The sequence below is a fragment of the Leuciscus leuciscus genome, assembly GCF_965113295.1.
Source record: "Leuciscus leuciscus genome assembly, chromosome: 5".
In the NCBI taxonomy this organism is placed as follows: domain Eukaryota; kingdom Metazoa; phylum Chordata; class Actinopteri; order Cypriniformes; family Leuciscidae; genus Leuciscus; species Leuciscus leuciscus.
In genome coordinates, this window is record NC_138729.1 from 39645380 (window position 1) to 39670537 (window position 25158).

The 25158-nt window shown below is 37.5% G+C and overlaps 2 protein-coding genes and 1 long non-coding RNA gene across 5 annotated transcripts; 2 read left to right on the plus strand and 1 right to left on the minus strand.

The window, feature by feature from the left end:
• The first annotated feature begins 4617 nt into the window (after positions 1–4617).
• LOC309498928 (uncharacterized protein) lies at positions 4618–11882 on the plus strand. Its single transcript, XM_082169915.1, has 6 exons — positions 4618–4944; positions 6905–7063; positions 7154–7252; positions 9357–9427; positions 10183–10313; positions 11132–11882. The coding sequence occupies exons 1-6, from the start codon at positions 4806–4808 to the stop codon at positions 11364–11366; spliced, it is 834 nt and encodes a 277-aa protein (XP_082026041.1). The 5' UTR covers positions 4618–4805; the 3' UTR covers positions 11367–11882.
• Positions 11883–12494: 612 nt separating this feature from the next.
• nono (non-POU domain containing, octamer-binding) lies at positions 12495–24575 on the plus strand. Of its 3 annotated transcripts, none has more exons than XM_082169906.1 (10): positions 12495–12625; positions 13365–13512; positions 13618–13811; positions 17001–17302; positions 17389–17484; positions 17956–18152; positions 19312–19496; positions 23564–23594; positions 23839–23918; positions 24011–24575. In XM_082169906.1, exons 2-10 carry the CDS (start codon positions 13365–13367, stop codon positions 24101–24103), a joined length of 1326 nt encoding a protein of 441 aa, XP_082026032.1. In that variant the 5' UTR covers positions 12495–12625; the 3' UTR covers positions 24104–24575. The 3 variants fall into 3 exon arrangements, with proteins under 3 accessions (XP_082026032.1, XP_082026034.1, XP_082026033.1); XM_082169908.1 differs by having other exon boundaries at positions 24014–24575; XM_082169907.1 differs by having other exon boundaries at positions 12519–12625; positions 13309–13512.
• On the minus strand, positions 19633–22010 carry LOC309498942. The gene is made up of 2 exons (XR_014206075.1): positions 21904–22010; positions 19633–19801 (listed from the first exon to the last, which is right to left on the minus strand). It is a non-coding gene; the product is annotated as an uncharacterized lncRNA (long non-coding RNA).
• Positions 24576–25158: the final 583 nt, after the last annotated feature.

A 25158-nucleotide genomic window follows, 5' to 3' on the forward strand; every position in this document is an offset into this window, starting at 1 on the left:
TTGATATATTTTTCTCGTTATTTCCCTATAGCAGATAATAAATCAGAAGTCTCGCATTTTCAGAGAACACCTTATACTTCCGTGTTGAAAAATAATGTGGATAAAGTGGTGCAGGTATGACGTCACTTTTTAGGCCTAAATGCAGTCGCCAAAAGTAAAAAGCTAAAGGTAGGCTATAAATGAACTACACCACGGTCCCACGACTTCAACGTCACCACCGTCACCACCACAATCTTCCGACAACTCTTTCTGATTTTATCTAAAAACTTTTCTCCAGAAAGTTTGAGTTAGAATAGTTTATAAGAGCAACATTATAAGCATAACAAGGGCGGCTGAAAAAGCCGACTGAGTTTACCTGTTTGATGACATTTAGGGGTGAATTCAGGTTGATTGGGACACTTTTTCCAAGTCACTTGAAAGTGTCCCAACCACCCTGAATTCATAATCTCCCTGACAGCCTCTGTAGTCCCATTTATAGCCAATTGTTAGCAACTGCCTTTTTCAAGACATGTAACAGCTTAAAAAATCACGAGTGGGGTAATACTGATGTATTTTATGTCATAGAATAAAATGTGAAAGTATCTTGAGCTTGTGTTCACCACAGATCTTATTTCAGCTATTTAACCAAAAACCCATTCAAAACACCCATTGACTTTGGGATGATGGAACCTGAACTGCTAAAATGTGAACTTGTCTATGCGTATTAGCCTAAAAAATTATGTAAAACCTGCACCACTCCCCCTTTTTCGGCGGTGCTAGGACCAAACGTATTTTTTCCATTCATTTTCCTCATATTAAAAAAAAAAAAAAAAAAAAAAAACTGTTAAAGAGTTATAAGCCATGAACCAAGCCAATCAGATATGAGGTGAATCACAACAAAAAAAGTATTTGAAAGTCAGACAAAAATATAAAGGTACAAGATAACTGTTTAGTGAGGGAAAGAACTGCAATCCCATTAAGCACTGTGACAGCATAATCAAATTAAAAATGGAGAAACATAAAACTATAGGGATGGGACGATTACCGGTTTCACTATAAACCACGATAAAATGTACTGACGGTTAGTATTATCGTCTAATTATCGATAATTTAATTATCATTAAAACCGTGTTTGATTATCGCGATTTTATAACTTTATTAACTGTAAATCCTGTCCAGACAGCAACAGTCTGACGCAGGCGCAATTAATGTTGTTGTTGTTTTTTATTCGAGAAGGGATGGTGGAAGGCTGCGACCGTGCTCGGGAGATTTTTCAGCCTTTTAAGAGGACCAAATCTGAGGTGTGGTCATATTTTGGCTTTTACAAAAGTCCTGAGTGAAACTTAATCGAGGATGGTCACTACAATATAGGGGGGAAAACCATAGAAGCGGAAACACTTCAAATCTGACGTGTGACCATCACCCACTGTTTATAGCGAACGCAAGGCAAGTTAACTTTGACATCAATACCAACTACGTCTGGGAAATAATTGGGCACAAAATGTTGTTTTGAGGTGAAATATTTTATCTCACTCACTTGAAATAAATATGAAGCTTCTGCGAAGAAAAGTTCGCAGCAAGTGGCTTTGAGCCAAAGACAAACGATCAAGTTCAAACAAGACTATTAAGAGCGACATTTAAGGGATAATAATGTATATCATTGTACACTTATTACACCGATTTTGTAAAAAAAATTACCACATAATTACGGGGACATATTGAATTGAGATTAATGTTTTAAATCTTACCTGTTTATAAATCCATTTTGTACAGCGTACAAAACAATCGTCCAAAAACTGAGACGCAAGACGGCAAGTTGTATTTGAATGAAACGAGAGAGCGCGTTGCGATACATGGATGTGCGCTATGTTATAAGGCGTTGCTATTGACGACGGTAATTATAAGGAAGGAAATGCCACAGAATATAATCTTGCTTAAAAAAGTGCTTAGAGCTGCTTGTTTTATTAGTTGATTTTCAAATATATTGAACTGTTTTCGGTGTGAGCATCAGTTCTTTTTTAACACTTCTCGTTTTAACAAAACCGTGATAATATTGATAATCACGATAATTGTGGTCACTATAATCGTGATATAAAATGTTCATACCGTCCCATTCCATCCCTACTATACTCATATACAAATGTTGATTTGACAAAAAGGAGAATATAGGCCTATAAATATACATGATTACACACACACACACACACACACACACACACACACACATATATATACGTTTATTGCAAAATATGCATATATTTATTTTGCATGCCTGTTTTTCTTCTTTCTCCTTTTTGTCATTAACAGCTCCCATTTGCTGAGGTCTCTACAACCAGCCACCTACACAAATACACACAGTGACACACAGCATTTTAATAGGCTCATTGTTATGTGTTGATTTATAACAAATTTACAGATGTGATTAATGAGAATGCAACAGCCAAGTCAACCAACAATGGCAGGCTACAAATAAACAGTGGCATCCTGACATGGGAGCGGGGACAGCTGCACACTAAACAATCTGTAGCTAAAAATAATCATCCACATTCAGTCACATGTATATTTACATTCACAGTGGGGTAACAATGATGTCAGTGAGTTAAAAAGAGTATGAGCTTTATGGATAATGGTTGAGAGAGGATATATTCTTCCAATCTGGAAGAATATTTCTGTAGTACCTTCTAGGAAAAGAAAGTTATTTAATTATTCTGTAATGAATTTTTTTTTTTTAAAAAGGCAGCGAAGCAGAGGACAGTCATCAACAGCCATGGGCTCATGCCTGTAGGTGTCTGGTGTCTTGTTTACAATTCTATGCCATACATTTCTGTCTAGTGCGAAGTGCCTTCACTGAAGAGATGTTCCATGCCAGTGTACAATGTCATCAGTCAATCCTCAATGGAGTTTTCCGGTTCTGTCGAACCAGCATTTTAGTCATCTTGTCATTCCTCATTCTGCAAATGTGTCAGAACAGTCTCAGCTTTCTTTGAATAAACTCTGATTGTTGTAACAAAGTTCTTCATTTGTGAGTCAATTACCAAATTCTTCCTTTATCTGTTTCTTTGAATGCCAATACTCTTTTTTTCTTTTTTTCTTTTGTTGAATATATGTTTTCATATCAGTGCCGGTTACATTAGTGCCGTGACCTGGATGGGAGTGAGGTTTACCAGCACAGCTCTTTACTAGCTGGCCTCCATTACACTCACCCCCTAAACCTCACTCCCTTGGCCTCTAGAAGAAAGCTAGAGACTGCATCCTTGTAAGCACGCCTACCTCCCATGCTGGAAACGCCAGTTCGAATCCCATCAACAGAGATTTGATTAAACTTACCAAAGACTATGGAACTTTAAACCCTCAGAAACAAAGTGAAGAAACCAGCAAAGGCCAACATCAGAAATACTGCCAAGTTTCCAAGTGTGAGGCATCCACTGCCTACGCTGTAAAAATAGTTTTATATAAGTCTCTTTGATACACAAAGAGATACACAAATGTCATTTTAAATAAAAAAGCAAGAAGAAAAACAACTTAGATAGATAGATAGACAGACAGACAGACAGACAGACAGACAGACATGATTCGAACAGGTTTTCAAAAATGACCGCATTGGAAATGAATGGGAGATGAATTTCATCTAGTGAAAACTTTTGTTGCGGCCACACAAAATCTTACTGAAAGCTCTTTTATTTATTTTTTAGATATTAGGCTCAATTTTTTAACACAACTTTTTTAGATTTATGGCTTTGATTTTCTCCCAGTTTTAGAGTAAAACATGTTTTTGAAAATAAATATTTAATCTAAAAATGAACATAGTACATTTTTCATAACAATAAACGTAAAATTCCTTAACTTTTTTTTAAGTTCACTTTTTAAAACTTGCAGCAATAATCTGCCAAGTGCCGTCTTTGAAAAGAGATCAAACTTAAGTCTGTGCTCTAAAGCATTCAAGATTTACGACAGTTTAAGTTGGAAATGAAATTTTCAGGTCTATGCTCAAAAAGTGAATAAATGGATTATAAATACAGCATACATATAATTTAGTACCATAAAATCCCCTAAAAATACAACATATAAATAGAAAAACATTAGCTAACTAAAATTTAGTACATTTTCATTTAAATAAAAATGATAATTTCGTTCATTTTTGACCGACATATGCGAAGAGCACCTTCAGCATAATAATAAACAGACATAAACAAACAAAAATAGCCTAAACAAACAAATTAATTAAAATAAATAGAATAATTACCAGAACATTTCCTGGTACAGAAACCAAACGTTCAATATTACATTCATATTAAAATAATGTAATTAAAATAAAATGTTAAATTTGAATTTTAAGAAAAACCGTATAGTTGAAGGAAATAACACATTTACAAACTATACGGACTAACATCCCGCATAGGTTAAATAAGTGTGTACTCTTTCTGAAGGATCACCTAAGATTCAGTATACTCAAATTAATAAAGAAATAGATGCAATTACTCGCTTATGTTATGTTAGCCTCCAAAAGAGTTCCTAGAACTAAAATAGACCTGTCCTAGTCCCTGCGGTGCGAACGCGCCGACATCCGGGTACTTTCGCCAATAGTTGTAGGAACAGTTTCCGAATGCCCCTTATGTTATGCAGGCAAGCCGGTCCTGTGAGCATGCGCACTACACTGTGTTGTGTAAACGCGGAATCGGCTGTTGTCAAGAAACTGTTTATGTAGTTGAGTTCTAAAGTCTTTGGTTAAGTCCTAGCTCATTTTCTAAGCAAAGTGTTCTTGTGTCTACAGAACCCATTTCTCATCAAACCAATCTGATTCCTCTACGTACGTTAGGCATTCAGATATGAGTGACGAGGAGGAAAGAGACAGTAAGAAGATGAAAAGAAAAACTGGTCCGGATGATTCAAAGGCGCCTGAGAAGAAGAGACAGAAAATAAAAGACAAAAACGAAGAAAAGAGCAGCGCAGTCAAGAAATCACGCGGTATCTATCTATCTATCTATCTATCTATCTATCTATCTATCTATCTATCTATCTATCTATCTAATCACAGTGACAGTAGCGTTTGTGAAACTACTATTATGAACTACGTTTTCACATCTTCCACTTTAATGAAACAGTTTATTGCCCAACATTATCAACAAGAATCTTTTATTGTTATATTTTTGTGTTTATTAATATACTAAGACGTTTGAAAAAACAAACATCCTCCCACTTTCAACAGCTTCTCCCCCCCAAATTTCTTATTATGTGTATGTATTTGTATGAACTTAAAAAGATTCAACAACTGGGACATAAACGGAACAAATCTCACAAACATTTGAACAGGATTTGAATAATGAGTCCCTGAACACAGAGCAGGGGTCCGTATCAAAAGTAGCAGTGAGTGAGTAGTCAGTCAGTAGGTGGTGTGGCCACCAGCTGCTTTAAGTCCTACATACAGTGCATCTCATCTTCATGGACTGAGAAAGATTTGCCAGCTCTTGCTGTGAGATGTTACCCCACTCTTCCACCGAGGCATTTGCAAGGATGATCAGCTGTCCTTCCTGTCTCCCTGTAGCACTGTCTCAGGCGTCTTGCATTACGGACAATGACATTGCAGTTTATTGCTCTGTTCACATCTGCAGTCCTCATGCCCCCCTGCAGCAGGACTATGGCATATTCACACAGGTGATCAGGGATCTTGGGCATCTTTCTCCTGGAGTTTTTTGGAGTTAGTAGAAAGGTCTCTTTGGTGTCCTAAGTTACTGGAACTGTGACATACATTTTATTCCGCCTGTAAACTGTTAGTGTTTTAAGGACTGTTCCACAGGTGCATGTGCAAAAAAAGTTTATGGTCCATTGATCAAGCATGAAAAAACATTGTTTAAACACTTTCCAATAAAGATCTGTAAAGCTTATTTGGATTTTACAACATGATTTATAAAATACAGTATCCTGAAAAAGGGACTTTTTTTGCTGAGTTTATTCACTAAAACAGTGACATCATTGCTCATTCAATTTTGTGATTAATTTTTTTTATTGCTTTAAAAATAACTAAAATAATACAGTAAATATTATTTATTGTAGTTTTTTGTTACTACTACTTAACTTTTATCATTATACTATCTTTGCGTTTTTTTAACGGGAATGAAAGCGATGCTATGTACATCTCAGTGGGTTGTACTGTTATTTAATGTGTTTTTGGATTGTTCTACTGACGAAACACTGCAGAATTATCTTTCCAAGAAATTTTAGTTGACTAAAAACTCCAGACAACGTGAGATGGGGAAAATGATAAGTTATCTAGGAGTTTTATACAGCTTTTGACAGCAGATGTTAGGGTAATCAGCTAATCATAATAATGAGGAGCACATCATAGTCAGGCGACTTGGAAGTCTAATAGTCCCTCCATTTTTCAGTTAATTAAGTGCACCATCCGGGTATTTAAAGTGACATTTTTCTTTTGGGAATTTTCAGTGTGAACACACAACTCACACTATTTATACCACAAAATGGCATAGAATAGTGCATAAGTACCCATGCACCTATTGCCTTACACTGATACTTTACCAACTAGCTGTTGGACAGTGTTACTATGTGCAATATTTGATCCCATACCTAATATGCATTTTTTCTGACGATTATTTTCTCATCAAAAACCCTGGTCAGTGAGCATTGGATCTTTTTATAGTCACAAAATAATGCTAAACAGTGAATAAATTATATTTTGAAAATATACTTTATTGTTTTATATATATATATATATATATATATATATATATATATATATGGTATGGGTATTGAATATTGAATACGATATATTCTTGACAGACTATTTTTGTATTTTTCTTTCTCATAATTTGCATATTTTACATTTTTCAGAGATCAAGGCTTTTTTTGGTCAGCAACATTATTTAGTGTTAAGAGACTATGTTTTGTACTGTTTTTCTCTGATATTCAGCTCCCGATGGTAAAGCTGACTCTACAAAAACTAAAGTGAAGCTCTCTGGCAAAGACAAGGACAAAGAGAAAAAAAAGAAGGATGAGAAAAAAAACTCAGATGATGGCAAAAATACTTCTGAAATAAAGAGAAATGAGAAAGGACAACTTGTGTTTGAAGGTGAAGTTAAGAATGTTTTGTAGTATAGTTTTGTAATTTATTCATTCACTAATTTTTTTTCACTATCTTTTCATTTCTCTGTTGTTGCAGACTACCCAGAGTTCACACCTAACATGACTCCCAAAGAGGTTCTACAGGCAGGCAGTTTTGGGGGTACCTATTTCAGGCCCATCTACTCCAGTATCACAAGTATGTCTCATAATGATTTAAGTTGGTTTAATTGATTTTCAGATGCATTAATTAAAAAATTTCAGATGGTAAAATAAATGCAGCAAACTACAGGGAAAGTACAGCTTTGCACATCTGGACGTATTACAGAAAGATCCTAACTTTAGAATCCTATCTTATCTGTTTGGTAACCATGGCACTTTCAGTTAGAACCTCATTTAGGACAAAAGCTATAACAGAATGACATTTCTAAAGTGCTTAATCTTATCTTAAATATGGGTAAGAAAAGGGTATTACAGAAGCATCCCAACAAAAAATCCTAAAAACTGTCTTACGGTTAGGATAACCCCAATGGTGACCTAACTTCAAAATTGAAGTGATTTGTAAAGATTTACTTCTCAGCAGCTGCTTGTGGATCGTTGGTTGCTTGGTAACAGACCTGAGAGTTGATTACCGAACTCGAGGGAGCGATTTAAGGTTTCCTAACTACAGATAAGATGAGATTTTTTTAGATAGGGTAAGAATCCTAAATCAAGTTAAGATTTGCTTCTGCGATACGAATTTGTGAAAAATCATAAATTAACTTAAAGGACAAGTTCGGTATTTTACACTTAAAGCCCTGTTTACAGATCGTATCTGATGAAATAGAACGGTTAAGATTCAAATTTGGACACATGCTGCTGTCCCGAGAATTTTAGGTTTATTTCGCTTCCCCCACCCCCCCACCCCCACAATGGTTGTCTATATGCACTGGAAGATTCCGTCCTAAAAACACATTAAACTTTCGTTTACAAAGACATGAAACTCACCGAGTGGTCAGGGGGTGTTCACTGATATGTGCACTCAAAAATCGCTGAAAAAGATGCATTCCAACAGGTTTTATCGTAGTTTTTGTCCAACTCCATTGACTTAATAGGACGTGCTGTGAGACCGCAGCACCTTTACGGTATTACTCCGCCGCTTCTTCTGCTTCTTCTGTGTATTCAATGAAATGCCCGTGGTTTGCTTGCAATTGGCAAAGGTGCATTATCGCCACCAACTGGGCTGGAGTGTCTATTATTCAAGCTCTCAACGGAAGAATCACGGGTGTGACGCGTTTGGCAAAATAGGTCCACAAAAGCGAAATAAACCTAAAATTCTCGGGACAGGAGCATGTGTCCAAATTTTAATCTTAACCGTTCTATTTCATCAGATACGATCTGTAAACAGGGCTTTAAGTGTAAAATACCGAACTTGTCCTTTAACTTAAGACTTAAGATAGAAAGTTTCTGTAATACGCCCTGGCCAATAGACTTTTGACCAATTTGTGATTGCAAAACCGCTTAAAGGAATATAGTTCACCCAAAAATGAAAATTCTGTCATCATTTACTCACCCTCAAGTTTTTCCAAACTTGTATGAATTTCTTTCTTCTGCTGAACACAGAAGAAGGTATTTTGAAGAATATTGGTAACCAAACAGTTGATTGGCTATCATAGTATGGGAAAAAACACTATGGAAGACAATGGTGCCCCACAACTGTTTGGTTACCGACAACCTTCTTCTGTGTTCAGCAGAACAAATAAACTCATACAGGTTTGGAAAAAAAGTAAATGATGCCATAGAAATCAATACAGATATTCCGAAAAATGAAAGAGCGCCACGGGACACACGAATCGGATCTAGAAAGTGTGTACATGTCAATAATTTAGATCAGATTCCAATCGGACACACAAATAATCGGATTTGGACTGACAATGTGAACATAGCCTAAGTATTGACTTGGAATGGTGGCGAATACTTACAGAAATGTATCATTTATAACTCCAAATGATTTTGACCAATTTGAAGAAATCTATTTTCACTTGGACAAGATAAAATGTCACGTAGAAATAGATCAAATTATTTACTGTGTACTTTCCTCCTAAAAAGTTTGTCACATGTACTTGTGACTTGATTCAGACTTGAGCAAGGGACAGAAGAAAATACCTTTTTTTCCCTTCTTTTTTTACATTTCTGATTGCAAAGCCACTCCACGTGTCCTTTTGGAGGCAGTGAGGTTGGTTATGTACTCAAATGTGTTGCAGTTATTATGCATTCAACTGTAAATGTTTAAGTATTGCCAGATGTTTTTTTTCTTTTAACAGAGAAACATTACAAAGATGTTTGGCAGGAGCTTCCCGAAGACTGGTTGGATGGACTAAACATCTCTAAACAGGTGTTGCATTTTAATAGTTAAAGCTTTTGACAAAATTAACAAAGATTTTATTTTGAGTGTCTGTAGCAGATAAGAGCTGAATGTGTGTGTGTGTGTGTGTGTGTGTGTGTGTGTGTGTGTGTGTGTGTGTGTGTGTGTGTGTGTGTGTGTGTGTGTGTGTGTGTGTGTGTGTGTGTGTGTGTTATTCAGTTGACTCATTTTGCCCCAGATCACAGTGGAGCTCTTTGTGATCAGTTCATGGACTGTTTTATAATACTGTATTAATACTTCTTTTTATAACTATCATTGACATCATTTTTACTGATCTACTGTTATTTTTTATGCGGTAAGTGCCTTGTGTTGTTTTAAGCTGTATATTATGTTAACTGGTCATTTGAGTGGTTTTATCCCCTTAGATTGAAGCTCAGGGCTATGGGCATGTGGTAAGAGATTCTCACGCAAAAGAGAAAACCATGAGTTTTTATTTAGCCACAAGACCTCGCTTGCACTTAAAATAAAAATGAATGAATAGTTGATAACAGTTAGATTACCACACACAGTACTGTAGTTGACAACAGCTAGATTACTACAAGCTAGCAAACACCATGTTTTTCATAAACAGCATATTCAGCTCCAACTTGGAGATGCTGTGGTATGCATGTATTTAAGATGTAATTGAAACTTTAGTGGATGTGTTGTGAGTATTTAAGATTTTTTAAGTTCTATTTTTAATGTTTTGGTGGTGTTGTTTTTTAAACGATCTGGATTTATTTCAGGTGGCTTCATCCACGTACAGGGAAAACGTGAACACCTATAATGTAAAATGTGGAGGCAGTCTAGAGATGTGGGAAAGCAGTGGGTGGATCGTGACCCAGGATCCATACGGCTGGTTCCAGTGGTACTGCAGGCAAGAGCTGCTGCAACTCACTTTATACTTCTGTGTGAATCCAAATACATGCATGTTGGGACCATTAGAAGAAGACAGCACTAAAAGCTAATAGTTGTCCTAAAATATATTCTTTACCCGAGCAGTTCCCCTCACCTTTGCTCTGCATAGGAAATATATTAAATCTTAAAGGGATACTCCACTTTTTTTGGAAATAGGCTCATTTTACAACTCCCCCAGAGTTAAACAGTTGAGTTTTACCGTTTTCGAATCCATTCAGCCGATCTCCGGGTCTGGCGGTACCACTTTTAGCATAGCTTAGCATAGCGTAATGATATGACGCAGCGCCTGAAAATAGTCCCCAGCTGGACTCATTGGTTACCGAGCTGGGGACTATTTTCAGGCGCTGCGTCATATTATTACGCCTGCTGGACTCATGGTACGGCAGCAAAGTTTCTTGATTATTACGCAGGAATGAGAGTATAGTTCCTAGCCATATCAGCCTAGAAAATCGCAACTTTTCATTTTCCGTCGGTCTTAGTACACAATGTAACTATAGAAGAGTCAAGTTTTAAATAGGAAAAAAATTTTGTGAGAGAGATGCTAATGGTCATGTCCGATTCAATGATCTATGCTAAGCTATGCTAAAAGTGGCACCGCCAGACCCGGAGATCGGCTGAATGGATTCGAAAATAGTAAAACTCAACTGTTTAACTCTGGGGGAGTTGTAAAATGAGCCTATTTCCAAAAAAAGTGGAGTATCCCTTTAAGATTCAAAGCTTTTATTTATTTATTTTTATCTTTATCTTTTACACATTCATGTTCTGTCTTCCCAGCAGGTTTTACCAGGGCAGACGAACAATGGATGATGCACGGCAGATCAGTCGCTGGGCCAAATGTGCAGGAGTCAAAGGACGGTGGCGGCAAAATCTCATCACAAAAGTGGTCCGGTCCGGTTGTGGTTATGACAACTCCAGTGTTTCCCCGGTGGTCAGACAGACTCTACAGCACTGGGGCTACAAACTCAACCGGGAGGACTATAAGGAAGGAGCAAAGAGAGTTAAACTCAAATAAAATGAACAGACATTCAAATGGGCCTCATCCGATTTAACACAGTGCACAATGGTTTGGATTTAGCTGGTTTTATTGCATGGGCATAAATTGACATATCTGATTAAATAATTGTTTAGGTTTTGTTGGACTGAGGGACTTGTTTAGCTGAGTAGACCTGTGGTAATATTACTGCTGTATTTGGTTCCCATTGGACATGGTTTCTGTAAGCGGTTTTGGTAAATAGAAAGATCCGAAGGTTTTTTTGGGATCCAAAGTAAAAGCAGACATTAATCCTTTTCCCCTGTGGCAGTTGTGTTCAGTTTTATACCACATGTGTCCTGGAGGAATTTGAAGAATGGATCTGCGATCGGATCTGGCCATTTTTAAAATGAATTTATTGTGACAGTAATTTGTTTTTCTAGGTTTATTTTTTATGCTGTACATGCTTATGTGATGTTTCCTGAGAGTGTCATATACAAACATATCTTTCCAGTCTGTCATCTGTGAATGCAGTTTATTAAAGGAGCTTTTTTTGTATCTGTTATTTTCTTTTTTCTTTTTTGCTGTCTCACTACACATTACATAGTTATGGTTGTAGAAATAGCCAGGTTTATGTGGGTAATTTCTGTTATGCAGTACAATTTTATGTCCGCATCATAAATCTATTGATAAATTAGATATTAGTTGATGTACTAGATAGATATCATATCTTTTACCACAATATCTAAATTAACTGAACATTATTTCACTACTTTTTATTTGATTCATCTCACTTTCTGTCCTATTAGATAACATTTCAGATATGTATGATGATTTTTAAAAAATCAAGTGGAAGGTTAACAAATAATAATCTTTTTTTTACTAAAGCAGTTAACTTCTTAGTGAATAAAAAATGTGTACATAGGTTCATAAATATTTTTATGAAACCGACCCTGGTTTTATTGATTGCGCTTCCTCAACACTGGGCGGCGCTAGGCAACTTTCAATCCTGTTTTAAGCTTTTATCAATCCACGCCGCTCACTAACTTGTTTTTTCCCCTCGTCATTTCCTATTGTTTAAAAACGACGACAACCAATGAAACACTTGTAACATGTAAACGTCATTTTCTTGACGTAAAACCGACCAATCGAAAGCGGCAAAGCGTACGCCGGAAAACCCAGCGTCAGCCAATGAGCTGTTAGAGCAGTCAGCACGTTGAGGTGTACGGCGATCCGCCCTTCTCCTCTTTGTGATCAACGCTGCGTGTGTTACTGGAGCGGGTTAAAAACACTTATTGAAGGTATTTAGACACTTACATTTCTCTTATATTATCTGCATATGGTGCATGCTTTTATTCCCGAATGAATGTGTTAATGCACATCAGCTGGAGATGAGCTCGTGCTATTCGTTGCGTTGAGTGTTTGGCCGGCTCAGGCTTCACTTTGAAAACCCATAAACGCTCATTAATAAAGAAACCAGACAATGATTAATGTATACATGCATGCAGTAATTCACACTCATTATTAAAAGTAATTCAATCTTAATTGATGAAATTTTAACAGCGAACAAAGAAGTCATTAGCGAAGAATCAAACAATAATTGAAAACAAAGACACCAAATTGCATCCGCAAATAGTGAAATCACACTTTTAATGAAAATGTCTATTAAAGAACAGTTATTAATTAAGACATTAGCTATTAAATATACATTAATGAATAGATTGAAATAACATGACCAATGATAGAAAAAAAATCAAGCTCTGTTGTGATTTCTTTTTAATGATGTAATGTAATCAGATTAAATATTTGTTGCTTTTCATTGTCTCCTGTTTATGTGTTCACATTGTTTGCCCAACGTAGATTTTGCCATTAAGCGTTTCACTGAATGATGCAAAAATAATGATAAAATATATTGCAATATCAGTGAATCCTCTTACATCAGCCAAACAACATCCATCATGGCTTTGTTTACACTTATTCTCAGGTTTTGGAAATCATCTTCTTTAAAAGTTTGTATTGATGATTCCTGTGCTTTAAAAGATGCAAGGAAACAGAGGACCACGTTCAGAGCAGCAGAATCACGGCCCACCCCGACAGCAGCCCAACCCCCAACAAGAGCAGCAGAGGAAGCCCTCAGGAGCCGACAGCAATGGACAACACACTGATGCTGGAGAGCAGAGTAGCCCCAGTAAGCAACAGTCTTACAAAACACTGCCACCAAACTTTATCATTCGCACAGATCTTTGACTTTATATTGAAGTGATTGCTGCTGACTGAACTTTCTCTCCTACAGATGCTGCTTTCACTATAGACCTGCAAAACTTCAGGAAACCTGGAGAGAAAACCTACACACAGAGGAGTCGGCTGTTTGTGGGGAACCTTCCCACTGGAACCACAGAGGATGATGTGGAAAAGCTCTTCTCCAAGTATGGCAAACCTTCTGAGATCTTCATCAACAAGGACCGAGGCTTTGGCTTCATCAGGCTGGTGAGTTTGACCAGCCATCACCTAGGCAAAAAAGCACTTTGGGTGGTATGACGATATAACTCATGAAGTGTCTGTCGTTAGAGATTTAGCTAAATCTGTTATATCGATATGTACATATATCCATGTAACACAGTACTACTTAAAGTTATTGACACTTTAAAATAAAGAGTGGTTATTAAGTGCAGAAAGCAGCCTCTCAGCATGCAATCCAGAATTCAGTTCTCTTTCGTGGCTTATTTTTAAAATGCCCAATGTGTGGAGTATTTATGTAAACAGAACATAAACGGTTGGCTGAAAACCTGAAATGTGTCAGTATGTTAGATCTATGCATTAGGTCTTAAAGTGACAGCAGCCGAATAAACCTGCTGCCGTTTTTGTCATGTTTTTGTCATTGTTTATCAAACAACAAAAGACAAAGAAAATTGTAGTGATGTAGTACTCGAGTCCGAGACCGATTTCTGCTTTTCTCGGACTCGTCTCGGACTTGTTTCTTCAAAGACTCGGTCTTGACTCGGACTCGACCCTTCAAAGACTCGGTCTTGACTCGGACTCGGCATAGGCGGTCTCGTCCCCATCACTAGTCCACTAGAATACATACCACTAGAAAATGTTAATTTGCTCTGCATGTCCTAACTATGATTAAAAAAAGTCAGGGTGCCTGGTTCAGATTGCACAATTTTTTTTGTCTGTTACGATAGTCACTGTGTCAGATTACACGATTTTGACTCCTAAAAATCTTGTCATGTCGTGGACAAGAAACATGTCAGACTACACGTTGTTTTCCGACCAGTCATCGCGAGCCGTCTCACACACTCATTCACTCGCACATATACACATGCTCACTCACATACACGCACTCTCACACACACACACACACGCTCTCTCACTCACACACTCTCACTCTCGCGCACACACACAGTCACACACACTCGCTCACTCACTCGCGAACACACACTCTCCCTCACTCACTCGCGCGCCGTCGTCGTGGAGGACCGTTAAAAAATTAAGATGTCCTGAAGCATCGCAGACGCGACGTAGGTTGTCGCCCACTATGACACACTATACGAGATGAAACGATCGAATCTTGCGTCCCGACGCCCGTTGTCGTTTGCGAATCCCCACGACACCCTACGTCAAACGGATCGTGCTAAAATCGTGTAATCTGAACCAGGCATAACATGTTGATGACAGAGCAGCACTGTTGAAGCAGTTTAGAAAAATAGGCAGAGGGCTTAATTTGAGCAGGAACACGCCGGAACATGTTCCGTCACCTCCGACGTTGGATCCGGAACCTTTTTTATTGGATCCGGCACCTCCTGTGTCACTATGGAAAATGAATTGCCTAAATGAAAAAAATAAAAATGACTGTTTGTGTAGTGTTCAATGTTGTTATTTGTCTGGTTAGTCTTTATTCGCCATTGAAGTTCTACAAAAATCTTGTATTTGCATTACATTGAATTGTTATTTCGACATAATATCTTGTTATTTCGACATAATAAGGGACTGTTGAAGCCGTTAAATAAGCGCATGTTTCATATTTGTTAAAATATTATAATGTTATTTCTTTTCCATTTATGTTGATTATGAAAAGTGAACAGCATGAGTAAGATAGGATGCGCAATATGAGACATGGAGTGGGTCAGACATGATTTTGACCACTTCATTAAGTTTTGTTTTGTAAAAAACCTTTCTTTAAAGTGAATTTCGTTTTGTATAAATTGTATCTTAATTTTAATCAATTTTTCATCAACCAATTGCCTGGATTTAATGAATAAGAAGCAACTATAACAGACAATATAATCATGGAGGCGCCCGCGCGGTCTCTTGCATTGCACGTTAACTGGAGCGCATCTCATCCTAACTTAACGAAACTCAGTGTATGCTCACACAGATATGAGAAATACATCAAATACACAAAGCTTGAAATGTCTTTAAACGAAATAATTCAAAACGAAAAAAGAAAAAGGCTACTCTCTGATTATGTAATCCATTATGTGCATTTCTCTCTAATAGACGCGTTCACTAGGGATAGCCTATGGCGATCGTCAGCTTCATCTTTGCAGCTGACACTGTCAGAAAACACTAGTTTATTAATAAAAATCATGTACGCGTCACCGGATTTACAAATGTACAAATTGCTTGTTGCACGCACACATATTATGTCGAAATAACGAGATATTATGTTGAAATAACATTATTATTAATAATAATAGCCTACATCTTTTAATAATAATTCATAATTAATAATAATTTAATAATCATAATTTAATATTAAATATTTAGTGGCCAAGTTTTGCGCAGCTCCCCCTGTCAATGATCTAGCACCTCCTCAGCATGCGTTAAAAATTCTCTGGCGCCGCCCCTGCAGAGAAGCTACGTAGGCAGTGTAATTTTTTTTTTTTTCGTTACCGCCAACCCCCGTTTTGAGTTGCCGGATCCACCCCCCCCTGCGCTCTAAACAATTCCCAATCTAGCTTAGTCTGTAGGCCTAACTGTTGATTATAAACTGGGGTGATATTAAATCATGAATATGAAAACTGACATGTTTTTATGGTCTTGGTCTACTACTAAAGACTCGGTCTCGACTCGGACTCGACCCTTCAAAGACTCGGTCTTGACTCGGACTCGGCATAGGCGGTCTCGTCCCCATCACTAGAAAATTGCTCGCTGCTCTTGACTGAATATTATTTGTAACTCCAGAAAACAAATTATATTTAACTTATACATACTATGCAGTTTTATTCTTACTTTTGATTATATAAATAAACATACTTTACCTGAAAGTTTGATCGATTTGTCTTTGTTCTATTGAATTTGTCTTGTTGTTTGTATTTTGCATCTTGGTTCTTATTTTTAATTTACTTTTTTTAATTTGTATATATTGTTATTGTGAAAACTTCTGATTGTGAAATAAGATTTTGGTCGTATCACCGACCCCTAGAGTGTGATTATTGTTTTTACTTTCAATAAGCTTGACCTGACATAATGTATTCATAGCTAAAACTGCATTTTGCATTGTCAGTCAATTAACCATGTTTGATGTTTTGTTTAGCTAATAAATTGGCTTAAGATCATAATTCTATTAAATGATAAGATCATACATTTTCCTGTTTTTAATGACGTATCAGTTCTCAGACAGCAAATAACCAATGCAACATTAACCCTGACTTGCTGCTTTCTCCTCATTAGGAAACAAAGACGCTTGCGGACATAGCAAAAGCAGAACTGGACGACACCGTCTTCCGTGGTCGCCAGATCCGTGTGCGTTTTGCCACCCATGGCGCTGCACTGACAGTTAAGAACCTGCCTCAGTTTGTGTCCAATGAGCTCCTGGAGGAGGCCTTCTCCATGTTCGGTCCAATCGAACGGGCCATTGTCATTGTCGATGACCGTGGCAGGCCAACTGGGAAGGGCATTGTGGAGTTTGCCAACAAACCGTCCGCTAGAAAAGCTCTGGACCGTTGCGGAGATGGAGCCTTTCTTCTCACTGCGTGAGTCTGTGTTTCTGCTGCTCTCATTAATACTCTGCGTTAATGGTAGTTGGTTTACTTAGTTTGACTTTCTTTCCCAAACTCAGATTCCCCCGGCCTGTTACCGTTGAGCCAATGGATCAGCTTGATGAGGATGAGGGGCTTCCTGAGAGACTTATTAATAAAAACCCAATATTTCACAAGTGAGTTTGTTCGTTGTCTCATAAGAATTGTATTCGTAAATGTTAATGCATCACCAGGCTGTCCACTGCATCCTTATCCATGTTTCCATGAAGACTTGGAAATATTTAGAATATTGTATTTCAGGCATGGAAAAACTTATGGAAATTTACAAAGTAATGTAATATTTTATTTTTCTAGATGTTCTCAAAAATTGTGAGTACTACCTTTTAATTATTCAAAAAAAAACAAAAAAACATGTTTTAATCTGTATCATGTAAGTATGTAAATGGAAGGTAAGTGTTCAAAAGGGTGTGGGGATTTATGTCTTCATAATTTTACATTCTAATAAAAAAAGTGTTCATCAGGAGAACAAAACGAAAGGGTCTCACCCTGTTATTTTCTTGTGGTGGTGACCAGTGGACTGTGCATTATCCAGCTTATTACACAGTTTTAAAAATAAACTAACATGTCTTTTTCTATATGTCCATTAGAGAGCGTGAGCAGCCGCCCCGGTTCGCCCAGCCAGGTTCGTTTGAGTACGAGTATGCGATGCGCTGGAAGGCCTTAATGGAAATGGAAAAGCAGCAGTTCGACCAGGTTGATCGAAACATCAAAGAGGCTCAAGAGAAGCTGGAGACCGAAATGGAAGCAGCACGTCATGAGCACCAAGTCATGCTGATGAGACAAGGTGAGCACACGCAGATTAACATCTTTTGGAGGTAGTAAACCTTGAAAAAAAGTTATTTGTCTTCAATCATCTTTCAGAACAGGTATTCCCAAACTTTTTGTCAACCAAAACCATTTGACTTCAAATATTTACTTGAATTACCCTGTGACATTTTAAGTTAATATTTCAATAAAATTAACAACACATTTGCATGTTCATGGTTCTCTGGTGTTGGTTTAAGGGTCACATGACATGCAAGTAATCAAATAAAATAAAGGTTTTTATTTTATTATTATTCTTTGTTTTGTTTATTTTACTTTTTATTTTTATGATATGATTTGATTTATTATTAGGTTTTCATCATCTGAAAAACATCCTGCGTTTCCCTCACAAATCCTCACAGGTTTACCAACCCCAGTTTGGTGAACTGTTTTAGAGCTTGACTAAAAATAATTGCTTTCAAAACTTTTTTTCCCCCACTGCATCACTTTAAAAAAAATTTTTGTTTGTTTGCATGCTTTAATTGATTGTACTTTATGCCGCCCATACATTGTGACTTTCAAAGACATTGGACTGCTTTTCTTTTTGCACTACACTAACTGTTTGTCATAGCTGGTATCAGTTCAGCACGCATTTCACACTACAGGACTTGGATAGCAGACAGGTCTAGATATTTAATCTGTTAAATATCTCTCAGTCTCAGACATCGCTGCTTCTCTAAGATTTCTTCTTTGATAATAAAACAAACTCAGCGATTTTGTATTGTCTCTGGTTTTGAGCTTTTGGCACAAACTGTCTGCAAATGGAAAATTAGGGCTAAAATCATGTAATAGGCATTAGCTGTTATACATTTTGCATATTAAAAAAATGTTTTACTGTAAAAAGCGGTCTTCAAATTCAATGCCTTTTAAGCACTGATACCCATTCAGACAAATGGCCATTCAGCCATTGTTCCAGGTCTTTTCCTGTTTTTGTTGTCCCATCATGAGCGTTGTTTTTAATCTGAAGTTAAAAATCACATCTCGAGACACTTTGTACTTCATCTTGCAGTTTTTGAAGCCAAGCATGGTCAGGTGACCCTAAAACCAGCCTTTTTTTTTTTCAAAACCACAGTTTTGAGAATGTAGATACGCATATCCCTAGTCAGCAATCACAGTCACGTCTCTCTCTTCTGCTTCAGATCTCTTGCGCAGACAGGAAGAGTTGAGGAGAATGGAGGAGGCTCATAGCCAGGAGGTGCAGAAACGGAAACAGATGGAGCTGCGTCAGGAGGAGGAGCGGCGGAGGAGAGAGGAGGAGCTCCGTGCCCACTCCGATGAACTGATGAGGAGGCAGCAGGGGCAGGGAGGAAACTTCTCTGAGAAAGTGAGTCTGAATTTCCTGAGGTTTTTCGCACTCCACAGTAGTAACAATATATTTCAGTAGTTGGTACCAATTTCTGCACCATAGCAAAAACTATTGCAACTATTTTATATCAGTAGTTTTTTTTTTTTATCTAAATATTTGAAAATAAAAATATAAAAATTTGTTCATTATTAGTGTTATTGTTAATTTAGGAAATAATGTATTAAAATATTAGCATGTAGCCTTGAAATGTTTTAAAGGGTTAGTTCACTAAAAATGGAAATTGTCATTTTCCTCATGAAGACCAGATCTAGTTTTATAACTATCTAAGATAAAATGTAAAAACCTATTTTAATCATTCTTTTTTTAATCTCTTCTTCGTCATAAATATAGCCGGGGTAGCTGACATGGCGTTAAACTAGGCCATCCTTAAAAATATTCTTGTTTGCCGTAACCCGACCGACCCTGTCAGTTTAGTACCGACCCAATTATTTATTTATTTTCCCTTTTAGTCCGACCGACTTGCCGGTTGTAAACTTGCGTTAAGACCGACCGATTTTTTTTTAACTCTTCAAACAACTAATACAAATGCAATAAAATAATATTAGTTAAGTATTGTGAATATAAATTGCCTAGACCTACATACAAACATAAGCTACGTTCTTTCTTTTAAATAAAAACCTGTGGCGCGTCATCTATGATTATGTTTATATAAACTGTCTCTTATGTTTACACCATTGGTTTACGCATGTCACACTACGGCTTGAAGGCTAAAGGCCAATTTATACTTCTGCGTCGGGTTCGCGTAGAAGGTACGGCGTAGCATACGCATTGATGTGTACCATACGTCGTACCCTTCGCCGTACCCTGACGCGCACCTCCTCAAAAATGTAACTACGCGTCGCGGCGACGCGGACCGCAAGATCTGTGATTGGTCGGCTGGATAGCATCGCGTTTCCTCCTACGCATTTCCGGAAGGATCTTCTGCACTCTGCACCGCCCGCCCGCCATTTTTAAATTCCGAAGATCAGTGAAGAGCCATGGAAATAGACCAAGTGACCGAGAGATTGCTTGAAGAAGTGCGGAAATACAGCCATCTGTATGACTCCTGTCCTTCAGTCGCCATTGCTCGTAGAAACCTAAACTCAAAACAGCCGCGAGGAATGTAAACACAGTGGAACTGGAACATTAAAACCCACCCGCGCCAACTAGCGTTTCGGCGGTGTAACTGCAGAGCAACACAGACATTCGCAGAAGTATAAATGCTCACGACGGCGTCGCCTACGTGCGTAGCCTACGGCGTACACTCGACGCAGAAGTATAAATTGGGCTTAAGTTTGCTTCGTTTCATTCACTGTCAATGGTTCGCGCTTGGTAATGATGGCTGCGGCTTTATCAAATTACTCTAAAGATTATTTCATTTTTATATGTTGTTGAATATGGTTTATTAAAAAATAAACATGTGAGAGCGTGTTATAGGCTATATGTAATGTTATAGTCAGATATGACGACGCTACTGCAACACGCATCACCGCAGATGAGCAGCTGGCCATCTATTCATCAAGCCAACGTACAAACTATCGCAAATCAAAGTGAAAGTAAGTCGCTGACGCTTAACACACAATCATCTTTATTAAATGTAAAGAAACTAAATGATCTTACCAGGGCTGTTTCCGCTTGAACTCTTATTGCGGGCTTTGATTCAGAAATTTTAGCTGATGATCAATAAAATAATGCATCTCATAACTATTGCTTTCGGTGACGTGCACTCCATTAAATCTGCATATAGCGGGAATTGAAGATCAGATTTATATCCGCAAAAAAATACATGTAAGTTAACCAGGTCGTTTTAAATGGAATCGTTTTGATAAATCAGACAGCAATCCGATCTGAGAAAACGCATGAAGTGGCCTGGTGTAAACAGCCCCTAGACATCGGTGAAAAACTAAATGCATTGTTAATGTAACACATTAACATGTTTTTTTCATATAGGTATTACATTGCATGTTAATGCAATTAACTGTCATTTTGTAAATTCTAAAGTCAATTTAATTTATTTGTTTCCCTCTGAAAATCCACTTTAGTTGATATCTAGTGGCTTCTTTCTTGATTCTGACCCAGTCAGTGACGTCACGATATGCAAATTAGTTTAAATTCATACCTATGTAATCATCATGACACATTTATTTTTCATTGAATCTTGAAAAAAAAAAATATATAGACCTACCTACCGACCCTTTTTTTCTTTTTTTTTGCTGTTACTGCAAACCAAAATATTTAAGGATGGCCCTATAAACAAACAAACAAACTCACCCTCATGTCGTTTCAAACCCGTAAGACTCGTTCATCTTCGTAACACAAATGAAGATCTTTTTAATGAAATCTGAGAGCTTTCTGTCCCTCCATTGGCAGTCTACGCAACTGCCACTTTCCAGAAAGGTAGAAAAGAATTAAAGTAATCCATGTTACTCCAGTGATTTAACATCAATATTATGAAGCAACACGAGAGCTTTGTTTGCGCAAAAGAAAATATTTACCACTTTATTTAGAAAATATTAATCTCCAATGCGTGTTCACGAGAGCACCACGACACATGCGTGTTTTTGCGTGAAAACGCACATTGGTATAAAGTGGTAAATTATGTTGTTTTTTGGGGGGGGCAATCAAAGCACTCGCGTCACTTCCAAAAATTGAGGTTAAATCACTGGAGTCACATGGATTACTAATGATGTCTTTACTACCTTACAAGGGCTTGAAAGTGGTAGTTGCGTAGACTTTCAATTGAGACAGAAATCTCTCCGATTTCATCAAAAATATATTTTTGTATTCCAAAGATTAGGGCTGCACGATAATGGCTAAAATGATAATCACGATTATTTTACTCAAAATTATAATCATGATAATTAATCACGATTATTCTCATTTGAGAAACTACAGAGAAAGAGAAGAGACAGTTAACGGTTTTGCACGAGTATTTGCGCAAAATCCGAGCAGATTTGGTTTACACGAATTTCCCCAGCAAAGTGAGTAAACATAACACATGCCAAATTGGCCAGTGATTTGACAGCGATACCCGCCAAAGTTCATTTTTAGCCGCATTTGGCGGGTTGGCAGGTGTTAATTTCAAACCATCAGACTTCATTTAACCAACTACAACATCCTCAGACAGCAAGCCCCAATACAAATGGCATGATTTAACGTTAGATGAGCGCTTTGTGATGCGTCTTCACATTAGATCTTCTAGCGACACATTTCGGTTGAAAATGAGACAAAGTACAGATCCAGATCGCTCAGCAAATTCGTACTGCAAAGAAAAATAGTCTAACTTACTTGTTGATACACACTGAAAACGGTCAGTGGCTGTCGTTTTCAACTGATTCACGACATCATGAAAACTGGTAAAAACTTAAACTTCAAAAAATAGAACAGTGAAACTCATTTAGAAACAGATTTAGTCACACAAACAGCACAAGTGGCTTGTGAAGAAACAGACAATATAGCCAGATATATATAACAACAATATATAACAATATAACAATTTCATGCAAACAGAATATCGCTGTGGAGATCAGTGCTTTTTCCGCAGTGTAGAGCGCGCGCGCAGGGTTGCCAGATTGCACCGACTAAGTAAAACACGGGGAATAAAATGTAAGAGAAAAGCTCTGTTTGGGTCATTTGGGAGATTTAAGCTATTCAGATCTGGCAACCACAAACATAAATGCTAGTGGGGACTTGTTTACAATGCAAGATAATACAAATGTCTAATAAAAAAGCGTTTTCAGGATTAAAAAACGAGAGGGCAAATATCGCGACAATTTTTAAAAATTAATCGAGAGAGGCAGATATCGTTATCGCGATTAAAATACGATTAATCGTGCAGCCCTACCGAAGATGAATGAAAGTCTTACGGGTTTGGAACAACATGAGGATGAGTAAATGACAATTTTCATTTTTGGGTGAACTAACCCTTTAAATAAAAAGATCGAATGAAAGAATCTCTTATTGGCATGTTTATAGTTTGGTTGTAATTAAACGTTTTGCGAGTGTGCTGCATTTTAAATTCATGAACTGTATGTTTGCTGTTTCAGAGGGATCCAGACATGAGGATGCAAATGGGAGGTAAGAAATAGTCACTCTACACACATAAAAAAAAAAAAACATTTTGGAGAGTCATAGCAAGGGCTTAAAGATCCTGTTCTTTCACCCTACTTTAGACTTACAGAAATTGTGTGGTTAATCCTTCCATGATTTGTCTTTTATTCATTTTTGTTATGTGAACTATTAATAGATTCTCACTTTTTGTCTATTTTTAATTTATTACCCATGTGAGCCTAACATTTCTCTTCCTCTCTTGGGCTGAAAGGTCAGGGAATGGCTATAAACAGGAGCCCGATGGGTGGAAATCCCACAGCAGCAGGAGCTGCCGGCATGGCTTCCAGTGAGGTACTACAGATCTCTCAACACACACACTGACAACTTTCAGGGAAGCATGCAAAGAGCACAGTGTTGTAAGCTGCTTTCTCTCTCTCTTTCAGCAGGGGTCTGCTGGGAATCCAGGTGGTCTTCCTCTTCCTTTCCCTCGTTCTGGACCAATGGACTTTGGGCCCAACAAACGCCGCAGATTCTGAGAACACCAGCCAAATGTCTTTCCTTTTGTTTTGTTTTTTTACACACTGTAAAATATTTTTAAGTGCAGATTGTGGTTTTGTAGAGCCTGGGTATGCATTTCACTTTCACAATTGAGTTTGTGTAGGCAAATGTTTTAAACAGGTAAACGTATAAGTTTTAAGTTGCTCTGTATGATCTCCCATCCCTGGCAGGAGCCGTAAGGGATGTTTCCAGAAACTGACTGAGCCCAGTTCTGGGGTAAAAGGCCTTTATGCTTAGGATTTCTTACTGAAGAGTCTTCATCTAGGAACGAGGGTTTATCTGTGCATGGAAACAACTCCAGGGTGGACATTCAGCTTTGTATAGCCCTATTTTCTTCTTTTTTATTAATTCCTTTTCTAAAGTAGAGATTAGCCTTTGTCCGTCTTGTCCTCTGCAACGCTTGCCTTTCTAGTCAACTTTAAATAAATTCACAACTACATGTTACATACATTCCAGTGTTACTTGCAGCATTCTTGGATTTTAATTTGTTTTTGTACATGAGAGATGTTTCAAGGAAGAAATTGTAGTTTCAAAACAGATCAAAAACACTCATTTTACATTTGCTACTACCAAGATTAAGAGGGCGGGTTGCTGTGCGACCCTGAATACAGTTATGAATGTCACCCGATTTTCACTGGACTTTTCATAGAACGGCTACCATTGGACTCGCTACTAAAGTATTTGTCGGGTAGTGGCATAGTATTACAAAAAAATCACAAGAGCGCTTGATTTAAAAAAGAAAAAAAAGAAAAGATCTTTACTGTTCATTAGATGCCACAAACAAATGGTTTACTTTCATAAAAAGAGCATTTTTTTATGCTTATCATTTTTGGGGCATTTCTCTTTTATCACACAACAGTTCTAGTTGTTAAAAATTTGAAGCTTTTGGATATTGTTCTGGATTTTATAGGGTTTTGTCCCCCCCCCCACCCCCTAGAAATGCGTATCTACATTCTCAAAACAGACTGTCTGTAGGTTGCCTGAATAATTATCCATTTACATAGGCTGGTTTTAGGGTCACCAGTACAAAGTG